Here is a 25,790-nt window from a genome sequence, read left to right as displayed (position 1 = left end):
GGTGATGGTGGGGGAGTGCTTATGGTGAGTTGTTAGCATCTGGAGTCCATGGCCAGGAGGAATATGATGTTCATGTTGATGGTTTGTTTGTTTTTTTCTTCCTCACTCTAGGATTCACTTGTGGTCATATTTATATGTTTGCTATATACATTTTTACACCTTTGTTGGTGAATGAAACATGCAAGTAACCTTCATGCATAGTAGCTGACCACACCCCTGTCTTTACTGCATATTGTTATCTGTTAATCAAATTACAAATGCTTGAAGTGTAAGTTATTAGCCATGCAACTCCTTTTATTGCTTTACTGTATTATCACTGATAGTTTTACAGGGCCTAAAGCCTTGGAAAAGAACAATTCAAAATAGTTTCTGAAAGCTTTCCTGCCCCCACCCCCCAAAACAAAGAATACTTCATGAACTTTCATGCATAACACCCCCCCCCCAAAAAAAAAAAAAAAAGAATTAAGACAGTCACCTGTTTGGTAGTTATGCTTGCTTTCCCTTTAAGGCCTTAAATGCTTATATACCCAGAAATCTCACTTTGTCAGTGCTGATGTAAATTTCTACCACAGCCCAAATTAAACAAAAATAGTTTGCAAAAGATAAAAAAAAAGCTGTTAATCAAGTAGTTTGACAATCAGAGGAAGCTGTATTACTGTTTGAGCATTACAGAGATCAGTTTTCGTATGTTTGCAACAGAAACAAAGCAATACAAAAGCAGAAAACTTGAGTATACCAAATTTGCAAATAGACAGTCTTTTAACAAGGAAGAACACTTTTAAAACTTGAGATAAAATTGCTCTTTTGCTCCTTCCACCTTTCCATTTCAAGGCACACACGTACATAGGCACAATCCCACTTTGCACTGGGTCAGTTTACACTGAAGTTAAATATTCAGTAGTTACCCTTATGTTGATGAATGAGATGATGTTCACGTTAAAGCTGAGCAGTAAAATGGTTGGCAAAATAGTTTGTGTAGGCTCAGTTTAAACTTGAGGTTCAGAAAGAAAGTCATCCTTATCAGAAACTGGCAGCTTCTATTTAAACTCCAAAGATAATTTAGAACTCCAAGACATTTGAAAGTTTAGTTCTTAACCCTCTGTAGTGTATCAAGCATGAGAAGTAGCTTTCATTGGCCCCTTCTTGACTTCCATATTATACAATGTGCACAGTGAAAAATTTGATCACTGGGAGTGTTAGGAAACATCAGAAATGATAGAATAAGCTACTAGACCAATATTTTTTTACTTTGCATTTGTCTAGTTATTCCACTGTGGGTAAATTTATTCACCAGCATATAAATACTTTAACTTGTTTAGAAGTATATTCAGTTGCATCAAGATTTAGATGTATTGCCATTTACCCCATAAATATTGAAGGCCTTTAATAAGACTAATTACCACGACACACACTAAGTAGCCACTAACAATATCACCCATCTCCCTACTGAAATGTAACTGCTGCTTTGAATTCTCTCCAAGTTTCATGGTACTCCATGTTATTCACAAAAAGTTCCATAAATTAATCTGTTCCCAAAGACTAAGTGACCTCAAATGTACAAATACCCAAGTGAATAAAGGGGCTTCAAAGGAAGGTAACATTTTTCATAACAGCTTTAGCAAGAATTCATATGTTGCATTGATTATGCCCCAGGACAGGACAGAACGATGGTAATTCAGATGGGCTCCTCTGAAAAGATGCATCAATTTTTTATCACGTTCTAGCCAGATCGTCACAAAAACTTTTGAAAAAGACTGAAATTCCCCACCAATTTGAGATTGCATGCGAGCTTTTACAACATTCATTGGGAAAAATAAGGATCCCAGCATGGCACCCAACAGCCCTCCACAGATAAAGTCATTGACTAAGTGAGTGCTATAAGAAGTTGCTTCAGGCAGACACTGTTTGATAGGTCCTCGTAGGCCGAAGAAGAGGATGTTACTGCTTCCATTCCGGAGCAGAATAGGCACCAAACCCCGATAATATTCTCTAATCCCATAGACTTTTAATACCTTGAAAGCCTGGTAAGTGTTTGTAAATTTTTCATGATGTTTGTAGTCCTGAAGCAAAGTCTGGACTCGTTCAAAAGGTGTAAGAAGGGCTTCCGTGGTCCCTGCAAGCACTGCTGCCATGCTGCGAGTTAGAAGTTCAGGTGCACTTGTGTGACTATGGAGAAAGGAGGAGAAATCTTCATACAAGCCAAACATTAGAGCCAGGGTGGTTGTTTTTTGCATTAATGGAGGAAGGATTCCACGATAGAGATTTCGAATTCCATCTTTCTGCAGCTGATGTACTGCATCCTTTGTTTTCAAGCCATACAACTGTTGTCGAAAGAGGACCTTCTGGATGGGAAAGGTGACTGCTATATTGGTGAAGGCTGCACAATAGCCACAAAGATAATGTTTACCAGAGCTACCCTTTATGTGATGACTGATATCTTGCTTTGAATTTGTTGGGACACAATCTTGTGAATCCATCTTTTTTTCCCCTTAATATATATCTTGGATTTCTTTTCCTATGTCAAAAAAAGAAAAGAATTTGAACAAAATGGCATGTGACACAGCTTTTTTAGTTCACACACACACATCATGTGCACACTGTTCAACATTTTACATCCTGAAGAAACTTAATCAAATTCAGTGGAACAGTGTGACAAATGCTTCATCTGATAGATGATGCAAAATGCATGTTCATAACATTGGTGAGAGATGTTATGCTATGTGATCAAAAGCTCATCTGTACACCCACAAAGGAGAACAGAGAGACAATGGTAGGTGGAGGAGCCCAAATAATATCCTGCCCTAGCTCCTCCCAGGCCCATCACAGGACAGCTATCAATCATCAGCCTCAAAGACCCATCTCCACAAGCCCAGAAGAGCACAGAGGCACAAAGGCAGGTAGGCAACCCAAATTAGAGACTCAGAAACAGACACCCTGTCTGGCCCCCTCCCAGGACTGTCCCAGGAGAACCTCAGCCCAGACGCGGTATCCATCAAGATGAGTACAGCTAACAGAGGCAGCCAACAGATGCAGCAGTTTGCACAGCAGTCTTTGGGTTCTGCTTTGGGAGCTTCTGAGGACAGGGTCCAGGATCATTGGGGAACTCCTGGGAACCCTCTGAGAAAACTGAGGGTGCCTGCTGCTGCCAAATAAGGACAAGGTAAGGGGAGCCACAAGGATGTGGGCCTGAGGAAGCTCTAGCAGCTTCTAACAAGCATGGTCAGCTGCCCTTGACCCAAGGTGCCTGGAGCCTTTGTTACATGCTGCTGATTAGAGAGGGTCAAACCCCCTTTTAGCTGGTGCTAGGGAGAGCCAGGCCTGGAGTACAGCCTCCCAGAGGCAACAGCTGTTGCAGAGGGGGGATCTTCATCACAGTTCAAACCAGCCTATATGTTCTCAGGTATGGTGGTGACATGCCATAGGGCATATTCCTCAGCAGGTATTAGAGCAGCTGTTCCTGCCAGGGCAGAGGCTTTGACCTAGATAGAGCTTTAGATGGTGGATGCAGCCTTGCAAGTATAGGCTGTAGGGAGTTCCTGGGGCCTTTCCCTGAGACTGGTAGAGGTGGCCTTCTTTCCTGCAGTCACCAAGTGGAGGAGTTACAGGAGGAAGTCAGCAGGCTGTGCAGCATCACAGATAGATAGAGTCAGGATCTTCTCAGAGACACAACAGCTTCAAGAGCCTTGTACCCCAGCTGCAGTGGAAACACAGGCAAGAGTCTGTCCCTAGCAGAATGGCAAGTGCAACCTCTGGGGAAGGTGAAAAATGAAAGCTGGTGACTTCTGGCAACAAGAGGAAGGCTACTGGCTCCACCTGAAGGCTTGCAACTATGGAACAGATTCACTGCCCTCAAAGCTGAGGAGGAGTTGGGTGTGCTTTCAAGCAAAGCATCTAGGCCAACTGACCCTAAACCATGCAAGATCACCTGGAGGAAGTGGTGAGTGATGGTAGTGGGTGACTCCTTGCTGCAAGGGATGGAGGCACCCATCTGCTGACCTGACCTGTCATATAGAGAAGTTTGCTGCTTTCCAGAGGCCTGGATCTGGGATGCTATGGAGAGGCTGCTGAAGCTTGTCTGACCCTTTGACTATTATCCCCTTCTTCCATGCAGGCACGATACTGCCAGGGGCAACCTGGAGTCAAAAGTGACTACAGAGCTCTGGGGGTGATAATCAGGGGTATGGGGGCCTAGGTGGTGTTCTCCTTGATCCTACCAGTGAGGGGAAAGGGTATGAGGAGGAGGGGACTGATACTGCATGCCAATAACTGCTTGTGGAGCTGGTGTCAGCAACAGGTTTCTATGACCATGGGTCCCTGTTTAAGGACCCTTGGGAGAGATGGGATCCACCTCACTAAGCAGGGCAAAAGTATCTTTGCCAGCAGGATGGCTGACCTGGTAAGGAGGGCTTTAAACTAGGAACAGGGAGGGAGAGAGTTACCAGCAGCTCTGTGAGAGAGTAATGGACAGTGCTGATGAGCAAAGGGCCTGGGGTGATGTGAATGAAAGGGATCATAAAATCAACAAAACAGGGCTTAAGTAGGGTCACCTTCAGCATTGGCATGTAAGCAAGGAAGTGCCTACAAGGCACTGATGTGGAAGGGAAACAGACTCTTTCTGGGAAATCAGCATGCTGTGGTGCTTCTTTGAAATGCCTGTACACTAATGCATGCAGTATAGGGAATAAACATGATGAGTTAGAGATTTGTGTGCAGTTGCAGGGCTATGATCTTGTTGGGATCATGGAGATGTGGTGGGATGGCTCCCATGACTGGAGTGTTGCAATGCAGGGCTACGGGCTCTTTAGGAAGGACAGACCAGGAAAACGCGGAGGGCAAGTTGTCCTTTACGTGAGAGAGCAGCTGGAATGCATGGAGCTCTTCCTGGGGACGGATGATGAGTCAAATGTGAGCTTATGGGTAAGGATTAAAGAGAAGACAGGTAAAGGTGACATTATAGTGGACGTCTGATATAGGCCACCTGACCAGGAAGAACAAGCGGATGAGGCCTTCTATAGACAGCTAGAAGTAGCCTCACGTTTGCAGGCCCTGGTCCTCATGGGGAACTTGATCCACCCTGATATCTGCTGGAGAGATAGCATAGCAGGGCACAAGCAATCCAGGAGGTTCCTGGAAAACATCAATAACAGCTTCCCAACCCAAGTGACAGAGGAGCCAATGAGGAGAGGTGCTCTGATGGACCTCATATTCACAAACAAGGAGGGGCTCACTGGGGATGTGAAGGTCAAAGGCAGCCTTGACTGTAGTGACCATGAAATGGTGGAGTTCAGGATCCTGAGAAGAGGAAGCAGGGCAAAAAACAAGATCACAACCCTGGACTTGAGGAGAGCAGACCCTGGCCTCTTCAGGGATCTGCTTGGAAGAGTCCCATGGGATAAGGCCCTGGAGGGAAGAAGGGCCCAAGAAAGTTGGTTAATATTCAAGGATCACCTCCTCCAAGATCAAGAGCGGTCCATCCCAACAAGCAGGAAGTCAGGCAAAAATGACAGGAGGGCTGCGTGGATGAACAAGGAGCTCCTGGCCAAACTCAAACACAAAAAGGAAGCATACAGAAGGTGGAAGCAGGGACAGGTAACCTAGGAGGAATACAGAGACACTGTCTGAGCATGCAGAGACATGTTAGGAAAGCTAAAGCCCAAATGGAATTGAGTCTGGCCAGGGATGTCAAAGACAACAAGAAGGGCTTCTGTAAGTACATAGGTCACAAAAGGAAGACTAGGGAAAATGTGGACCTGCTGCTGAATGGCACAGGGGCCCTGGTGACACAGGACATGGAAAAGGCTGAGGTACTGAATGCCTTCTACACCTCAGTCTTTTCTAGCAAGACTGCCCTTCAGGAATCCCAGGTCCCAGACACCAGGGAAAAAGGCTGGAGCAAGGAAGACGTACCCTTGGTGGAAGAGGATCAGATCAGGGAATACTTAAGCAAACTGGACATACTTAAGTCCATGGGCACTGATGGGATAAACCCACAAGTGCTGAGAGCTGTCTGATGTCATTGCGAGGCTGCTATCAATAATCTTTGATTGATCATGGTGATTGGGAGAGGTGCCTGAGGACTGGAGGAAAGTAAATGTCACTCCTATCTTCAAAAAGTGCAAGAAGGAGGACCCAGGGAACTACAGGCTGGTCAGCCTCACCTTGATCCCTGGGAAGGTGATAGAGCAGCTAATCTTGGAAACCACTTCCAGGCACATGAAGGACAAGACGCTCATCAGGAGTAGTCACCGTGGATTCACCAAGGGACAGTCATGCTTGACCAACTCGATAAGCTTCTACAATGAAATGATTGGCTTGATAGACAAAGGGAGAGCAGTGGACATTGTCTACGTAGACTTCAGTAGGGCTTTTGACACTGTCTCTCATAAGATTCTCATGGGGAAGCTGTTGAAGTATGGGCTGGATGAACAGACAGTGAGGTGGAATGAAAACTGATTGAACGGCCAGGCCCAGAGGGTGGTGATCAGTGGCATGAAGTCTAGTTGGAGGCCAGTGACTAGCGGTGTACCCCAGGGTTCAGTGCTGGGTCTGATCTTGTTCAACATCTTCATTAATGACCTGGATGATTGGGCAATGTGTACCCTCAGAAAGTTTGCAGATGACCCAAAAGTGGGAGGAGTGGCTGATACACCATCATGCTGCCATCCAGAGGGACCTCAACAGGCTGGAGAAACAGGCTGACAGGAACCTCATGCAGTTCAACAAGAAGTGTCATGCCCTGCACCTGGGGAGGAACAACCCCAGGCACCAGTACAGGCTGAGGGCTGACCAGCTGGAATGCAGCTCTGCAGAGAAGACCCTAGGGGTCCTGGTGGACACCAAGTTGAACATGAGCCAGCAATGTGCCCTTGCAGCAAAGGCGGCTAATGGTATTCTGGGCTGCATGAGGATGAGTGTTGCCAGCAGGTCGAGGGAGGTGATCCCTCCCCTTTATTCAACACTGTTGAGGCCACACCCGGAGTACTCTGTCCAGTTCTGGGCTCCCCTAGTACAAGATTGTACTGGTTTTGGCGGGGATAGAGTTAATTTTTCTTCATAGTAGCTAGTATGGTGCTATGGTTTGAATTTGTGCTGAAAACAGTGTTGATAGTACAGGGATGTTTTTGTTATTGCTGAGCAGTGCTTACACAAAGTCAAGGCCTTTTCTGCTTCTCACACCACCCCACCAGCAAGTAGGCTGGGGGTACACAAGAAGTTGGGAGGGGACACAGCTGGAACAGCTGACCCCATCTGACCAAAGGGATATTCCATTCCATACGACATCATGCTCAGCAATAAAACCTAAGGGAGGAATTTTCTGGGGTGCCCATTGCTTGGGGACCGGCTAGGCATCGGTTGTCTGGTGGTGAGCAATTGTTGGGTTTTTTCATTACTTGTTTTCCTTGGTTTTGCTTTTCTTCGTTTGTTTTTCTTTTTTCTTATTAAACTGTCTTATATGAACCCACGAGTTTTCACACTTTTACCTTTCCGATTGTCTCCCTCGTCCCACTGGGATGGGAAAGTGAGCGAGTGGGTGTGTGGTGCCTACTGGGGTTAAACCATGACAGTCCATTTTGGGGCCAATGTGGGGCTCGAAGGGTTTGAGATAATGACAGATTTGACCGGAGTGTATTGGAAGGAACTTATAATTATAATTATTATATCTGTTTAACAGTTGCTGGTCATGATGTTGACTTATCTGTTCTCGACATTGGCTTATCTGATCCATGCAATGCTCCCTTTTTTTGCTGTACATCAAATTTGAGAGCTTGTTAAAGGCTAGTTTTAGCTTTTGCAATTTGCTGTGCTGTGTAGCACTTAGTGGTGTTTTGCCTGGGAGAATTATGATAAAAGCACTGGCCTTGAGCCTAATCTGGTATTTGGGCACTGCATTGATGCCTTCCCTGTACTTCAGGAACCTTCTCATGGAGACGATTAACAATTACACTTTTCCCCTTTTCTCCTCTGAGAGGCATTCGATGGAGGAAACACAGAATGGCACCTTCCCCTTCTCCTGTGGGGTAGATGTTTTTTCCCTTGTTACAATGTCTTCGTTATCTTGAACATCCTTGGGTAACCAAAATACTCCTATTGGTACTTCTCAAGAATATTTTTTTGGCTTTTTCTAAGGTTAACCAACTATTTAGGAATATCACCCAGGCCCCGAGGCAGTGTGGTTATGGGTGGCAAGGTGTGTGGGAGAATATGGGCAGATACCTAGAACGGTTGTCACTGATGGTCTGGAACTTCACTCCCAAACAAGTGCAACATCCTGATGAAGTGATAGAATGTTTGAAAAAAAGATGCCCTGGCCCTGGCTATGCCAAAGAGGCACAACTTCTCACACTGTGCTGGGGCCTGGCCTACACCTACCGAATACTGTTCAGTACTATTCAGCACCCTCAAGGAGAAGAGAGGGTCTCTGGATCTGAAGACATACAGACACTGTGGCTAAATCAGAGACCCAGCCCTCGACTATATCTGTCGCCCCTATAATCAAGAAGAAACAATGGAAGCAGAAGTCAACTCGTTTAGTAAGGCAGGAAGAAGCTTCTCTGAAGAGGGAGCAGGAGAGAGAATCAGAAGAGGCAGCCTCTTCTGCAGCAGAGCAGTCACAAGAACAGGAGGGGAAAGAGACTGAAATCATAAATGAGTCAGAAACCACCTATCCTTGAGTAAGCTGTGAGATATGTAAAAAGATTTTAGCCGTCAACCAGGCAAGCAAATTATCAGCTGGTTGCTTCGATGCTGCGATATTGGGGCCAATAGTCAGGAATTAGAGGGTAAGGAAGTCTGGCAACTGGGATCCCTTGCTAGGGATAAGGCCGTTGACAAAGGGACTGGAAAAGGGGCAACAGTCCTCAGCCTCTGGAGGCACCTCCTGTTGAGCATGAAGGAAAGGTATCCCTTCAAGGAAGATCTTGTAAATTACCGAGGCAAGTGGACCACCACTGAGGGAGGTATCCAGTATCTGAGGGAAATAGCCATGGTGGAGGTGATCTATAGCAACCAGGTCAATAACCAGGCATCCAAAGACCTGGATGAAATATGGTGCATGCGGTCCATGTGGCGAAAGTTTGTACGAAGTGCACCAACATCATATGCCAGCACCCTGGTGATAATGAGCTGGACAGACACAGAGGCACTGACTGGATGGACTGGCCAACCAACTCTGTGAATTCAAAGAGAATCTCACATCTTCCCTATGGGCCTGCATCTCGGCTGTGGAGAGACTGTCCCAACAGTTCCAGCAATTCAAAAAGAATATGTCTTCTTCCTTGCCCATACCGACAAATATCTCAGCTATTAAGTCAGCCTTTTTCTGCTCAAGGGAAAGGGTACCAGTGACGCACACCACGTGCCACCCTGTGGTTCTATCTGCACAACCACAGGAGGACATGAGGCTGAGGGGAGACCTTATTGCTCTCTACAACTACCTGAAAGGAGGTTGTAGCAAGGTGGGGGTTGGTCTCTTCTCCCTAGTAACAAGTGTCAGGATGAGAGGAAACGGACTCAAGCTGCGCCAGGGGAAGTTTAGGTTGGATATTAGAAAAAACTTCTTCACCAAAAGGGTAGTCAGGCACTGGAACAGGCTGCCCAGGGAAGTGGTTGAGTCTCCATCCCTGGAGGTATTTGAAAGATGGGTAGACATGGTGCTTGAGGACATGGTTTAGTGGTGGACTTGGCAGTGCTAGGTTAACGGTTGGACTCTATGATCTTAAGGGTCTTTTCCAACCTTAACTATTCTGTGATTCTATGATTCTAAGTGGGATGATGAAACTACCTCGAAACCAGAAGCTTGGGTATGCGAACTGCAAGAAAAAAACAAGATCCAAAAGGCATCCATCCAGGAGATTTACTGCTCCAGTTTCTGTGGAGCAGAGTAGAAGGGAAGATCTTACTTCCAAACCTAATAAAGGTACTTCTGGTTTGCAGTTACAAAAATCAAGTAATGAAGACTCCGACCAGGAATGGAGGGGCCCTGCCTTCAGCCAGGTGGAGGAAAGGGATGACTGGGTTTACTGGACTGTGTGGATTCGATGGCCTGGCACATCAGACCCACAGGAGTATAAGGCTCTGATGGGCACCGGTGCACAGTGTACCCTCATGCCATCAAGCTATAAAAGGGGCACAACCCATCTGTATTTCTAGAGTGACAGAGGGATCCCAACAGCTAACTGTATTGGAGGCCGAAGTGAGCCTCATGGGAATGAGTGGCAAAAGCACCCCATTGTGACTGGCCCAGAGGCTCCATGCATCCTTGGCATAGACTACCTCAGAAGAGGGTATTTCAAGGACCCAAAAGGGTACCAGTGGGCTTTTGGTATAGCTGCCTTGGAGACAGAGAAGGTTAACCAGCTGTCTAGCTTGCCCGGTCTCTCAGAGGATCCTTCTGTTGTGGGGTTGCTGAGGGTCGAAGAAAAACAGGTGCCAATCGCCACCACAATGGTGAACCAGCGGCAATATCGCACCAACCGGGACTCCCTGATTCCCATCCATAAGTTGATTCGTCGACTGGAGAGCCAAGGAGTGATCAGCAAGACTCGCTCACCTTTTAACAGTCCCATATGGCCAGTGCGAAAGTCTAATGGAGAGTGGAGACTAACAGTAGACTATCACGGCCTGAATGAAGATATGCTGCTGCTGAGTGCTGCTGTACCAGACATGCTAGAGCTCCAATATGAATTGGAGTCAAAGACCGCCAAGTGGTATGCCACAACTGATATAGCTAATGCATTTTTCTCGGTCCCATTGGCAGCAGAATGCAGGACGCATCTTGCTTTCACTTGGAGGGGGGTCCAGTACACCTGGAATTGACTGCCCCCCAGGGGTGGAAACACAGCCCTACCATTTGCCATGGACTGATCCAGACTGCACTGGAACAGGGTGAAGCCCCTGAACACCTGCAATACATTGATGACATCATTATGTGGGGCAACACAGCAGCAGAAGTTTTTGAGAAAGGGAAGAAAATAGTCCAAATCCTTCTGGAGGCTGGCTTTGCCATAAACCAAAGTAAGGTCAAGGGACCTGCACAGGAGATCCATTTTTTAGGAATAAAATGGCAAGATGGATGTCGTCAGATCCCAATGGATGTGGTCAACAAAATAACAGCCATGTCTCCACCAACCAGCAAAAAGGAAACACAAGCTTTTTTGGGCATTGTGGGTTTTTGGAGAATGCATATTCCAAGATATAGTCTGATTGTAAGCCCTCTCTATCAAGTGACCTGGAAGAAGAACGATTTCAAATGGGGCCCTGAGCAGCAACAAGCCTTTGAACAAATTAAACGGGAGATAGTTCATGCAGTAGCCCTTGGGCCAGTCCGGGCAGGACAAGATGTGAAAAACGTGCTTTATACCTCAGCCAGGGACCATGGCCCTGCTTGGAGCCTCTAGCAGAAGTTACCTGGAGAGACTCGAGGTCAACCTCTAGGGTTTTGGAGCCAGGGACATAGAGGATCCGAGGCCTGCTATACTCCAACTGAAAAAGAGATATTGGCAGCATATGAAGGGGTTCGAGCCACTTCAGAAGTGGTTGGTACTGAAGCACAGCTCCTTTTGGCACCTTGACTGTATCGAAGTCAACTATGGTGATTGTGAGTGCTCTATTGAATGCCTCTGGGTTAAAATGAGAGGGGTCGTCTCCAAGCAGGACCTTACAGTGGGCATCTGCTACCGACCTCCAAGCCATGACGATAAAGCCGATGAAGCAATATTTGGGACACTAAGGCAAGCTTCTGGTCAACAGAACCTGGTTCTCATGGGTGACTTCAACTACCCAGACATTTGCTGGAAGAGCAATGCAGCAGCTCGCGTGTCATCCATCAAGTTCCTGGAATGCGTAGAGGACTGTTTCCTCTTACAAATGTTAGATGGGCCAACCAGGAAGGAGGCACTGCTGGACCTGCTATTCACAAACCAAGAAAACCTGCTTTGTAATATCTCGGTCAGTAACAACCTTGGCTGCAGTGATCACAATATTGTGGAGTTCGGGATCCGGCTGAGCATGCTGAAGGTTAGCACCAAGACAAGGGTTCTAGATTTTTAGAAGAGCAAACTTCAGCTCACTCAGAGCTCAGTTGGGAGGGATTCCGTGGGAAGCTTCCATGGAGGATAAAGGAGCCAGCGAGTGCTGGGAGTTCTTCAAGAGTGCTCTCTTGGAAGCACAAAACCAGTTTATCCCCTATAAAAGAAAGGAAGGGAAGTAAGCGGAGCAAGAGGCCCCCTTGGCTCAACCACGAGCTCCTGGGTCTGCTTAAAACCAAAAGAGATGCGTACCAGAGATGGAGAAGTGGAAGATTATCCACTGAGAACTACAAGGGCATTGCCAGAGTGTGCAGAGATGCAGTTAGAAAAGCAAAAGCTCAGCTTGAATTGGAACTGGCCAGAGATGTCAAAAAAACCAAGAAAGGGTTCTTCAGGTATGTAAGTTGCAAGCGGAAACAGAAGGAAAACATAGGCCCACTGTTAAACAGTAGAGGTGAATCAGTCACCAACAATGCTGAAAAGGCAGAGGTTCTCAACACTTTCTTCACCTCTGTCTTTACCAACACTGTTGGATCCCAGGCGTTGGGAACGAAACCCCAGGTTGATCCAAACATAGACCCACCATCAGTGAAGAAGGGATTAGTATGTGAATTATTACAGGAGCTTGACCCCTACAAATCAATGGGCCCTGACGCCATCCACCCGAGGGTGTTGAGAGAGCTGGCTGATGTCATTGCAGGGCCACTCTCTATAATCTTTGAGAAGTCGTGGAGATCGGGGGATGTCCCAGAGGACTGGAGGAAGGCGAATGTTACCCCTATCTACAAGAAGGGCTCAAGGGAGGATCTGGGTAATTATAGGCCCCTCAGTCTTACTTCAGTCCCTGGGAAAGTTATGGAACGGATCCTCCTGGGGGCCCTCATGAGTCAAATGAAGCACGTGATTGGGAAAAGCCAATACGGCTTCACCAAGGGCAGATCGCGCCTGACAAATCTGGTGGCCTTCTATGATAAAGTGACCTGCTCGGTTGATGTGGGGCAAGTGGTCGACGTTGTCTACCTGGACTTCTCCAAGGCTTTCGATACGGTTCCCCATGGCCTCCTCCTGGAGAAATCGATGTGTTATGGCCTAGACACGTGGTCTGTGCAGTGGGTGAGGAATTGGCTGGCGGGCCGCACCCAAAGGGTGGTGGTAAATAGCTCTTTTTCAAACTGGCAACCCGTCACAAGTGGGGTCCCCCAGGGATCGATATTGGGCCCAATGCTATTCAATATCTTCATAAGTGATCTGGATAACGGGATGAAGTGTAGCCTGACGAAGTTTGCAGATGACACCAAATTGAGTGGGGAAGTAGACACTCTGGAAGGGAGAGCCACCCTGCAGGAAGATCTGGATAGGCTGGAAGAGGGGGCTAACAGGAACCTTATGAAGTTTAACAAGGACAAGTGTAAGGTCTTGCACCTGGGAAAACATAATCCAGGAGTGCAGCTCAGACTGGGATCCACCTGGCTGGAGAGCAGCTCCGTGGAAAGGGACCTGGGTGTCCTGGTGGACAGGAAGCTCAATATGAGCGAACAGTGTGCTGCTGCGGCCAAGAAGGGCAATAGGATGCTGGGTTGCATCAACAAGGGCATCACCAGCAGAGATAAAGAAGTCGTTATCCCACTCTACTCGGCGCTTGTCAGGCCACACCTGGAATACTGTGTACAGTTCTGGTCCCCGCTATACAAAAAAGACGTGGACAGGCTGGAGGGGGTCTAGAGAAGGGCCACCAAGATGATCAAGGGTCTGGGAAGCCTGCCACATGAGGATAGGCTGAGAGAGCTGGGTTTGTTCAGCCTTGAGAAAAGGAGGCTTAGAGGTGATCTCATCACCATGTACCAGTACTTAAAGGGGAGCTACAAAGAAGATGGAGACTCTCTTTTTACAAGGAGTCACATGGTAAGGACTAGGGATAATGGGTACAAGTTACTCCCAGGGAGATTCCAGTTGGACACGAGAGGTAAATTTTTCACAGTGAGAACAGTCAATCATTGGAATAATCTCCCCAGGGAAGTGGCTGACTCCGCCACACTGGACATGTTTAAGACTCAGCTGGACATGGTGCTGGGCCATCTCCTCTAGACTGTGCTCTTGCCTAGAAAGGTTGGACCAGATGATCCTTGAGGTCCCTTCCAACCCGGTATTCTATGATTCTATGATAATTGCCTGTGCTCGGTTGGATGTTCAAAGGGAGGATCCCCTCTACACATCATGTAACTGATGCTACGTGGAGTAAGTGGGTTGCACTAATCACGTAACAGGCTTGAATGGGAAACCCTGACTGCCCGGGAATCCTGGAAGTGATCATGGACTGGCCAGAGGGCTGAAACTTCGGAGCATCACCAGAGGAGGTGACTTGTGCTGAGAAGGCCCCACTGTATAATAAACTGCCAGAAAATGAGAAGCAATATGCCCTGTTTACTGATGGCTGGCTTTAGATATTGCTGAATGAGAAAAGTGGCCAGTACTTCATCTCTATACTGACTCATGGATGGTGGCAAATGCTCTGTGGGGGTGGTTACAGCAATGGAAGCAGACGAACTGGCAGCACAGAGGTAAACCCATGTGGGTTGCTGAACTATGGCAAGATATTGCTGCCTGGGTAGAGAACCTGGCTGTAAAAGTACGTCACGTAGATGCTCACATACCCAAGAGTCGTGCCACTGAGGAACATTGAAACAACAAGCAGGTGGACTAGGCTTCTAGAATTGAAGTGGCTCAGGTGGATCTGGATTTGGAACATAAGGGTGAGGTATTCATAGTTTGATGGGCCCATGACACATCAGGACATCTAGGAAGGGATGAAACATATAGATGGGCTTGTGACTGAGGGGTGGACTTGACCATGGACAGCATTGCACAGGTTATCCATGAATGTGAAACATGCGCTGCAATCAAGCAAGCCAAGCGGCTAACACCTCCCTGGTACAGAGGATGATGGCTTAAATATCAATATGGGGAAGCCTGGCAGATTGATTATATCACACTACCATGAACCCGCCATGGCAAGCACTATGTGCTTACAATGATGGAAGCGACTACTGGATGGTTGGAAACATACCCTGTAACCCATGCCACCGCCCGAAACACTATCTTGAGCCTTGAAAAAGAAGTTTTATGGTGACATGGCACCCCTGAAAGAATTGAATCAGACAACGGGACTCATCTCCAAAACAACTTCATAGACACCTGGGCCAAGGAGCATGGCATTGACTAGGTGTATCATGCACCAGTCTCTGGGAAAATTGAATGATACAATGGACTGTTAAAAACTACACTGAAAGCAATGGGTGCTGGGACATTCAAGCACTGGGATACCAATTTAGCAGAAGCCACTTGGCTAGTTAACACTAGAAGATGTGCCAATCGACCTGGTCCTGCCCAAGTGAAACCCCTACATACTGTGGAAGGAGATAAGGTCCCCATAGTACACCTAAGGAAGTGGCTGGGAAAGTTTGGGTTACTCCTTACTCGGGAAAAGGCAATCTCATTCATGGGATTACTTTTGCTCAAGGACCTGGGTGTACTTGGTGGATAACGCAGAAGGATGGGCAAGTCCGATGTGTACCTCAAGGGGATTTAATATTGGGTGAAAATAACCCATGACTTGAGTTGTATGACGCCATTGCTGTATGATGCCAGTGTTATATGATGCTGTATGTCGCCACTACTGTGGCTGCCATATGTCAAAGGTATTATAGCAGGACTCACACGAACCAATGACGACTGAATCTCGTGAGGAACCAGGCAAGTGCAGTGGTGACGCAACTTGAGGTGGCTTCAGTGTGCAAAAATCCAACACAACACACCATCCCTCCTGTCCTGAGTGACCCCCATAACAGATGGAGCCCAAAGTTATGGACTAAATTAATTCAGTGGACATTTTACGGGCATTTTATGAACATTTTACAGGGCTGGTCCATAGACTAAGGGAATGATATCAGTGTATATATCAAAAAATGGGAAGGAGGGTGGTGGTTAATGATGATGTATTGGACAGTGTAAAAGACCTGAACATGAGGAAAGTGGTATGGAATAAGGGGTGGAGAATCCACCCAAGGGTACTGAAGGAGCTGGTGGAATTGCTCGCCAAGCCACTTTCCATCATCTATCAGCAGTCCTGGCTAACCAGGGAGGTCCCAGTGGACTGGAGGTTAGCAAATGTGATGCCAATGTACAAGAAGGGGCAGAAGGAGAATCTGGGGACCTACAGGCCTGTCAGCCTGACCTCAGTGCCGGGAAAGGTTACAGAACAGATCATCCTGAGTGCCATCATGCGGCATGTACGGGACAGCCGGGGGATCGGGCCCAGTCAGCATGGGTTTATGAAAGGCAGGTCCTCTTTCACTAACCTGGTCTCCTTCTATGACAAGGTGACCCGCTTGGTGGATGAGGGAAAGGCTGTGGATGTTATCTACTTGGACCTTAGTAAGGCCTTTGACACAATCTCCCACAGCATTCTCCTGGAGAAGCTGGCTGCTCATGGCTTGGACAGGCATACTCTTTGCTGGGTAAAAAACTGACTGGATGACTGGGCCCAAAGAGTTGTGGTGAATGGAGTTAAATCCGGTTTGCAGCTGGTCATGAGTGGTGTTCCCCAGGGCTCAGTACTGGGGCCAGTTCTGTTTAATATCTTTACCAATGATGTGGAAGAGGGGATCGCATGCACCCTCAAGAAGTTTGCAGATGACACCAAGTTGGCCGGGAGTGTTGATCTGCTGGAGGGTAGGAAGGCCCTACAGAGGGATCTGGACAGGCTGGATTGATGGGCCGAGGCCAACTGTATGACGTTCAACAAGGCTAAGTGCCGGGTCCTGCCCTTGGGTCACAACAACCCCATGCAACGCTACAGGCTTGGGGAGGAGTGGCTGGAGAGCTGCCTGGCGGAAAAGGACCTGGGGATGTTGGTTGCCAGCTGCCTGAACATGAGCCAGCAGTGTGCTCAGGTGGCCAAGAGGGCCAATGGCATCCTGGCTTGTATCAGGAATAGTGTGGCCAGCAGGACTAGGGAGGTGGTAGTGCCCCTGTACTCGGCACTGGTGAGGCCGCACCTCGAGTACTGTGTTCATTTTTGGGCCCCTCTCTACAAGAAGGATATTGAGGTGCTGGAGAGTGTCCAAAGAAGGGCAACGAAGTTGGTGAAGGGTCTAGAGCACAAGTCTTATGAGGAGCGGCTGAGGGAGCTGGGGTTGTTTAGCCTGGAGAAGAGGAGGCTGAGGGGAGACCTTATTGCTCTCTACAACTACCTGAAAGGAGGTTGTAGCGAGGTGGGGGTCAGTCTCTTCTCCCTAGTAACAAGCGATTGGATGAGAGGAAACAGCCTCAAGCTGCACCAGGGGAGGTTTAGGTTGGATATTCGGAAAAACTTCTTCACCGAAAGGGTAGTCAGGCATTGGAACAGGCTGCCCAGGGAAGTGGTTGAGTCTCCATCCCTGGAGGTATTTAAAAGACGTGTAGAGGTGGTGCTTAGGGACATGGTTTAGTGGTGGACTTGGCAGTGCTAGGTTGACGGTTGGACTCGATGATCTTAAGGGTCTTTTCCAACCTTAATGATTCTATGATTCTATGATTCTATCAAAATACAGAGGGATAATCAGCTCTTTTGACTGGCTGGTTATGCTGTGTTTAATGTACCCCAGAATTCAGTGTGCCCTCTTGGCTGCCAGGGCACACTGCTGACTCCTATTGAGCCTACTGTCAACCAGCACCCCCAGATCCCTTTCTGCAGGGCTGCTCTACAGCCACTCCTCTCCCAGTCTATGCTTGTGTCTGGCATTACTCCATCCCAAGTGGAGTATCCATCACTTGGACTTGTTAAATTCTATGCCACTGATGATTGCCCAATGCTCCAATCTATCTCGATCCCTCTGCAAGGCCTCTTGTTCCTCGAGAGAGTCAACAGCACCTCCCAGTTTGGTAGCATCAGCAAATGTGCTAAGAGTGCATTCAACTCCTGCATCCAGATGATTGATATGAGTATTGAACAAAACTGGCCTTAGAATTGAGCCCTGAGGAACACCACTGGTGACCAGTCGCCAGCCAGATGTAGCCCCATTCACTACAACCCTTTGAGCCCTGCCCTTCAGCCAGTTCTTCACCCAGCGCACCGTGTACCTGCTCATCTCACAGTTGGACAGCTTGTCCAGAAGGATGCTGTGAGGGACAGTATCAAAAGCCTTGCTAAAGTCCAGAAAAACTACATCCACTGCCTTGAACATGATCCAACAGTGTGCCCTGGCAGCCAAGGGGGCCAACCGTGTCCTGGGGTGCATCAAGCACTGTATTGCTAGCCGGTCGAGGGAGGTGATTGTCCCGCTCTACTCTGCACTGGTGCCGCCTCATCTTGAGTACTGTGTGCAGTTTTGGGCCCCACAATACAAAAAGGATACAAAGCTACTAGAGTGTCCAGAGGAGAGCCAGGAAGATGGTGAAGGGTTTAGAGGGTAAGCCGTATGAGGAGCAGCTGAAATCACTTGGTCTGTTCAGCCTGGAGAAGAGGAGACTGAGGGGAGACCTCATTGCGGTCTACAGCTTCCTCACAAGGGAAGGAGGAGGGGGCAGGCACTGATCTCTTCTCCCTGAAGACCAATGATAGGACCCGAGGGAACAACAGGAAAATATATCAAGGGAAGTTTAGGTTGGACATTAGGAAAAGGTTCTTCACCCAGAGGGTGGTAGAGCACTGGAACAAGCTCCCCCGGGAGGTAGTCACAGCACCAAGCTTGACAATATTCAAGAAGCATTTGGACAATGCCCTCAGACATATGGTGTGAATTTTGGGGTTGTCCTATGCAGGGACAGGAGTTGGACTCGATGATCCTTGTGGGTCCCTTCCAACTCAGGACATTCTATGATTCTATGATTCCCTTCATCCACTAGGCGGGCGACCTTATCATAGAAGGATATCAAATTAGTTAGACAGGACTTTCCCTTTGTGAACCCATGTTGACTGTGTCTCATGATTGCATTGTCCTTTAAATGCCTTTCAGTAGCACCCAGTATGATCTTCTCCATAAATTTTCCAGGTACTGAGGCTAGACTAACAGGTCTGTAGTTTCCTGGGTCTTCCCTCATGCCCGTCTTGTAAATTCAAATAACGTTGGCTAGCTCTGAGTCCCCAGACTTTGTTTTGGATTTGTGATGAAAACATTGTTGACAACACACTGATATTTTAGTTATTGCTGAACAGTGCTTACACAGCATCAAGACCTTTTCTGCTTCTCACGCTGCCCCGCCAGCAGGTAGGCTGGGGGGTGCACAAGAAGTTGGGAGGGGACACAGCTGGGACAGCTGACCCCATCTGACCAAAGGGATATTTCATACCATATGACATCATGCTCAGCAATAAAACCAGGGAGGGGAGGGAAGTTTGCTGGGGCTGCCATTGCTTGTGAACTGGCTGTGCATCAGTCAGCTGGTGCTGAGCAATTGAGGGTTTTTTTCAGCGCTTGTTTTTCTTGGTTTTGCTTTTCTTTGTGTTTTTTTCTTTTCTTTGTTTTTTTTTCTTATTAAATTGTCTTTATCTGAACCTATGAGTTTTCTCACTTTTACCCTTCCGATTCTCTCCCCCATCCCACTGGGACTAGGGAGCGAGCAAGCGGCTGTGTGGTGCTTAGCTGCCTACCGGGGTTAAACCACAACAGAGACATGGACATACTAGAGAGAGTTCAATGAAGGGCCACAAAGATGATGAAGGGACTGGAGCATCTCTCATATGAGGAAAGGCTGAGAGAGCTGGGACTTTTTAACCTAGAGAAGGGAAGGCTCAGAGGGATCTTATCAATGTATAAAAATACCTGAAGGGAGGGTGCAAAGCAGACGGAGCCAGGCTCTTGTCAGTGGTGCCCAGTGACAGGACAAGAGCAATGGGCACAAAGTGAAACACAGGAGGTTCTGTCCGAACATAAGGAAACGCTTCTTTACTGTAAGGGTGACCGAACACTGGAACAGGTTGCCCAGAGAGGTTGTGGAGTCTCCCTCCTTGGAGATATTCAAAAGCCATCTGGACATGGAACTGGGCAGCCTGCTCTCGGTGGTCCTGTTTGAGCAGGGGGATTGGACAAGATGACCTACAGAGGTCCCTTCCAACCTCAACCATATTGTGAATCAATGGGCAGCTCCCCCAAAGACCTTTCGGACTGAGGCTGGTAACTGTCATAATGTATTCCATACCTCTAGGGATGCAGGGGAAGAGCCTTTTGGGATTGCACAAGACTTATGGGATGTTTAGGAGAAAAAAAAAAAAAAAAAAAAAAGCCAAAAGTTCAACCCAGGGAACTTCAGTTCCTGGGAAAATCATAGGGAAATTCTTCTTAGAATATGTTTTTGGGCACATGAAGGAGAAGATGATTGGGAACAGTCAGCATGCATTTATCAGGGGGCCTGACCAACCTAATTGCCTTCTGTGATAAAATGGCAGGATTTGTGGATGAAGCGAGAGCACTGGATGTCATTTACCTTGACTTTAGCAGGGCTTTCGATACTGTATCCCACAATAGTCTTCTATCCAAATTGGGATATTATAGTCTGGATGGGTGGACAACTAGATGGGTTTAAAAACTAGTTGGGTGACTGAGCTCAGAGAGTGGTGGTTAATGGGTTTTACTCTACTGGGATGTCTGTGACAAGTGGGGTGCTGCAGGGGTCTATCCTGGGACCTGTCCTGTTTAAAATCTTTATCACACACCTGGAGGAGGTGATGTATCTTGCTCTCGTCAAGTTTGCAGGAGTTGGGAGGATGAAGTAAATACACTCAAGGGCAGGGCTGCCATTCAGAGAGACCGAGACAGGTTGGAGGAATGGGCTGACAGGAACTTAATTTAATTCAACAAGGACAAATGCCAAGTCCTGTACCTAGGGAAGAAGAACCCCTGGCATCAATACCATCTGGGGACTGGCTGGGGAGCAGCTCTGCTGAAAAGGACTGGAGGATCAAGGAAAACAGCAAGCTGAATATGAGCCAGAACTGTGCCCTGGCAGCAAAGGTGGTTAGCAGTATCCTGGGCTATATTACCAGGAGCATAGCTAGTAGATTGAGGGAAGTGATTATCCTCCTTTACTTGGTGCTTATTAGATCACATCTAGAATGCTGTGTCAAATTTTGGGCACCCCAATACAAGAAAGTAATTGATAAAGTGGATCAAATTCAGCAGAGGGCCACCAAGATGTCAGGGGGCTGGAGTACTTGCACTATGAGGAGAGGCTGAGGGAACTGTGCTTGTTCAGCCTGGAGGAAGGAAGGCAGGAAGGCTGCAGGGGCACCTAATAGCAGCCCCCCAGTACCTATGAGGAGGCTATCAAGAAGACAGAGCCAGGCTCTTCACAGTGTTGCATAGTGGGAAGATGACACAACAGGTACAAATTGAAACAATCAAGGTTCATGCTGGCTATAAGGAAACTGTTTTTCACCGTGAGGACAGTCAAGCAGTGGAACATGGGCCCTGAGAAGTCGTGCAGTCTCCAGTCTTGGAGGTTTTCAAGCCCTGACTAGAGAAAACCCTGAGCAAGCTGGTCTGAATTCAGTGTTGACCCTGCTTTAAGCAGGAGGTTGGAGTAGAGACCTCCAGAAGTCCCTTCCAACCTGAATGGTTCTCTTTTGTTTTTTCTTCTAGCCTGAGAAGAGATTCTCTGTAAAGAAGTAGAACTGCCAAAAGACAAGACACCTAAACACAGTGTTGAGTTTGGAAGGCAGCCATTGCATTCTTTTATTTAGCCTTTTCCCGATGCTTGCATCAGGAACAATGCGGGGATTTAGAGAAGCAACCTGAGTGTGTTTGTGTCCTGAGCAGGATCAGGCTTTCAAGCTCTGCTGTGTAGACTGCCACCAGCTCCTCGGCAGCAGGTACTGCAGAGCTCACTGCCCGCGTGGATGAGAGAAAGTGACCAAGGGATCAGCAGCAAGGATTCCAGGCGGCTTGCAGAAGACTGCCGCGTGCTGTTGTTATTCTCCCTACTCCTGTCCAGTCGTCGCCTACTCCGCAGCATGGCAGAACGTCTCTCCTGTGGTTCCCACTGAGGAGCGTGTCCAAAGACGCCACTCCCAGTCTGGAGCGCGGGGACGAATTGATGCAGCCCGGCTACCGTACACCACCACCCCCCTGCCGCTTCCGGGTGCTCCCCGCCCCCCTCCGCGCTGCCGTGACAGTCTAGGACGCTCATGCTCCAGAGGCAGCAGCGGTCCAGCCCGGCGCGACCTTCACCACCGGCAGGAATCCTTATGAGACAGGAATGAGGGACGAGAGAGAGAGGCCACACAGGGTGGCCCTGCTGCAGTGGAGAGAGATGCGAGCAGCAGCACACCCTCTCCCCAGTGACTCACCTGTTGCGTCTTCCATGCCACCTGAAAATGCAATTTGGAGATAAAAGTTGCCACTGCTGCCGACCAAACTGGACGCTTCATCCACCACCTCACATTCTCGATGACGTAGGAAGTGCAGCACAGAAACCCAACTCGCGTCAACTACATGTGACCAAGAGAAATTGCAGCTGGGAGGAGTAAGCCCCTCCCCATCTCCCCTTTCCTTGGCTAATCACAGAGCTGCCTGGGTACGGCCTCGCTTCAGAAGGGCTTTGTGGGTGTCATGATACTCCTCGTGCTTGGTGAGCTGTGCTTGTGGAAAGATACATATCAGGGTAAAATACGCTGTGCAACAGCAGCTGGGAGAGAGAGGAGTGAGAATATGTGAGAGAAACAACCCTGCAAGACACCAAGGTCAGGGAAGAAGGAGGGGGAGGAGGTGCTTCAGGCACTGGAGCAGAGATTCCCTTGCAGCCCATGGTGAAGATTAATGGTTGGACTCGATGATCTTAAGGGTCTTTTCCAACCTTAATGATTCTATGATTCTATGAAGACCATGGTGAGGCAGGTTGTCCCCCTGCAGTCCATGGACATCCACAGTGGAGCAGATATCCACCCTGCAGCCTGGGGAGGACCCCACGCCAGAGCAGGTGGATGTACCCTGAAGGAAGCTGCAGCCCGTGGAGAGCCCACGCTGGAGCAGGCTCCTGGCAGGAACTGTGGCCTGTGAAGAGGAACCCACACAGGAGCAGGTTTTCTGGCAGGACCTGTGACCCCGTGGGGGATCCATGCTGGAGCAGTCAGTTCCTGAAGGACTGTCTCCCTGTGGAAAGGACCCATACTGGAGTAGTTCTTGAAGAACTGCAGCCTGTGGGAAGGACCCACATTAGAGAAGTTCGTGGAGGACTGTCTCCCGTGGGAGGGACCCCATGCTGGAGCAGGGGAAGAGCATCAGGAGGAAGGAGCTGCAGAGATGAAACGTTATGAACTGACTGCAACCCCCATTCCCCATCACCCTGTGCCGCTTGAGGGGGGGGGGGTAGAAGAGTCGGGAGTGAAGCTGAGCCTGGGAAGAAGGGAGGGGTAGGGGGAAGGTGTTTTTAGATTTGTTCTTATTTCTCATTATCCTGCTCTGTTACAATTAATTGACAGTAAATTAAATTAATTTTCCCAAGCTGATTCTATTTTGCCCATGATGGTAATTGGCAAGTAATTTCCCTGTCCTTATCTCTCTTCTCCAGGCTGAACAGGCCCAGTTCTCTCAGCCTCTCCTTGGATGTCACGTTCTCCAGCCCCTAACCAGCTTGGTGGCCCTCTGCTAGACTTGTTCCAGTGTGTCACTATCCTTCTTGTACTGGGGAGCCCAAAACTGGACACAGTACTGCAGATGCAGTCTCACAAGTGCCGAATAAAGGGGAAGGATCACTTCCCTGGACCTGCTGGCTGCACTTTTGCTAATACAGCTCAAGATGCAGTTGGCCGTCTTTGCTGCAAGGGCACACTGCTGACTCATCGTCAACTTGTTGTTCACCAGGACCCCCAGATCCTTTTCTGTGGAGCTGCTTCCCAGACCTAGAAGCCTCTGGCTTCTATTGTTGCATAGGGTTATTTCATTCCAGATGCAGGACTTCGGATCTGCTCGTGTTGAGCTTCATGAGGTTCTGGTCATCCCATTTCTCCAGCCTGTCCAGGTCCCCTCTGAATGGCAGCCCTGACCTCCAGCATACTGGTCACTCCCCCCAATTTGGTGTCATCCACAAACTTGCTGAGAGTGCACTCCATCCCATCGTCCAGATCATTAATGAAGACATTAAATACCAGTATTGGTCCCAGTACTGATCCCTGAGAGACTCCACTAGTTACTGGCCCCCAGCTGGGCTTTGTACCACTGATCACAACTCTTTGAGCTCAGCAGTCCAGCTAATTTTCCATCCACCTTATCATCCACTCGTCAAGCCCATATCCCAACAATTTGGAGATAAAAAGACTATAGGAGACTGTGTCAAAGGCCTTGCTAAAGTCAAGGTATACAACATCCACTGCCTTCCGCTTTTCCACAGTGCCAGTCACCTCATTACAGAAAGCAATGATGAGATCGATCAGGCATGATTTGCCCTTGCTAAAGCCATGTTGGCTGCTCCCAATCACCTTCTTGTCCTTCATCTCTTTAGAAATGGCTTCTAAGAGGATTTGCTCCATAATGTTCCTGGGAAAAGAGGGTAAGGCTGACCAGCCTGTAGTTCCCTGGATCCTCCTTCTTGTCCTTCTTGAAAATGGGAGTGATGTTTGCCCTGTTCCAGCCATCAGGAACCTCCCCCAGTTGCCATAACCTTTCAAAGATGATAGACAGCGGCCTCCCAATGACATTGGTCAGTTCCTTCAGCACACTTGGATGCATCCCATCTGGTCCCATGGACTCGTATATGTCCAATTGGCTTAAGTGCTCCCCAACTCTTTCTTCCTGCTACTGTTTCACTTCCCCCAAACTGTGCTAGCTGGTTCAGGGACCTGAGAGCAGACCTTACCAGTAAAAACTGAAGCAAAAAAAGCATTGAGTAACTTGACTTTTATGATGTCCTTGATCACTAGGTCCCCTGCTTCACTGAGCAATGGGCCCACTGTGAAGAAAAGTACAAACTTAGGTCACTTAATAGGATGAACCTTACCCTAGTTTCAGTGAGCTTTCCATTAACTCAAGGAGGGAAAACACTGAAGCATGAAAGCTCAGCTAGTTACAGTGACCTTGCCTGATAACAAACCCGTGGAAACCGGTTCTGAGCATGTAGCAGGCAAAGGATGAAAAACAGCCCAGACAACTGTCTCTGATCACACAGCCATGTGAAGGATCGGCCTACTATAGATAAACTTAGGACTGTAACTGGGAGATAGCTCACCTGTATATTCTATATAACCTGTGTGTTACTTATGATTAGGATCCCTCAGAACTAGGCTAGGGCACCGCATGTGCATTGCAGTAAAAAATTTCCCTTTGGAATTCTATACTTAAGGGTGTCTGTATCTCCTTCCTTGGTCGGCAATAAAGAATCCTGTGACAGTTTTGGCACCCCAGAAGGGACTTCGCCAACTCGCTTGAATCCACCAGCCGCTACGATCCCCTGCGAGTCAACAACCCACTGACAGCAAAAGGTGAGTTCACCTGGGGAACTTGAGCGCAGGGGGTAGCAGTTGGACAAATCATTTTTTGTGGTGAGGAGGTGAGAGTTAATAATAATGGGGACTGGACACAGTATAGTGAAAGGGACGCCTTTAGGTGAATTGCTAACCAATTGGTTGAAAATAAATGGAACCCAGGGGTTATCTAAGAAAAGGGCACTGGAATTGCGTCAGGATACCTGGCCCGCATTGACCACCCTTGGAATTGCAAACTAACGGTGGCCTGAGGTGGGCAGTTTTGATTATGATAGGCTGCATTTTTTGCAGCTCAAATTGGATGAACGTTTCCC

The 25,790-nt window shown here is 48.1% G+C and overlaps 1 protein-coding gene across 1 annotated transcript; it reads right to left on the bottom strand.

Annotated features, from left to right (window-relative positions):
• Positions 1 to 496: 496 nt before the first annotated feature.
• LOC104008542 (mitochondrial nicotinamide adenine dinucleotide transporter SLC25A51) lies at positions 497 to 23,385 on the bottom strand. The gene is made up of 2 exons (XM_087770687.1): positions 22,348 to 23,385; positions 497 to 2,515 (listed from the first exon to the last, which is right to left on the bottom strand). The coding sequence occupies exon 2, from the start codon at positions 2,475 to 2,477 to the stop codon at positions 1,605 to 1,607; it is 873 nt and encodes a 290-aa protein (XP_087626813.1). The 5' UTR covers positions 2,478 to 2,515; positions 22,348 to 23,385; the 3' UTR covers positions 497 to 1,604.
• Between the last annotated feature and the right edge of the window lie 2,405 nt (positions 23,386 to 25,790).

The sequence above is a fragment of the Nipponia nippon genome, unplaced genomic scaffold, assembly GCF_047370975.1.
Source record: "Nipponia nippon isolate SJK-2023a ecotype South Korea unplaced genomic scaffold, ASM4737097v1 scaffold_33, whole genome shotgun sequence".
Lineage (NCBI taxonomy): Eukaryota > Metazoa > Chordata > Aves > Pelecaniformes > Threskiornithidae > Nipponia > Nipponia nippon.
Note: the sequence above shows the minus strand (reverse complement) of the source record. Positions and strands in the feature narration are given on the sequence as shown.

Coding starts and splice junctions, on each gene's coding strand:
- LOC104008542 (XM_087770687.1), bottom strand. CDS start 2,477: ATGGATTCACAAGATTGTGTCCCAACAAATTCAAAGCAAGATATCAGT.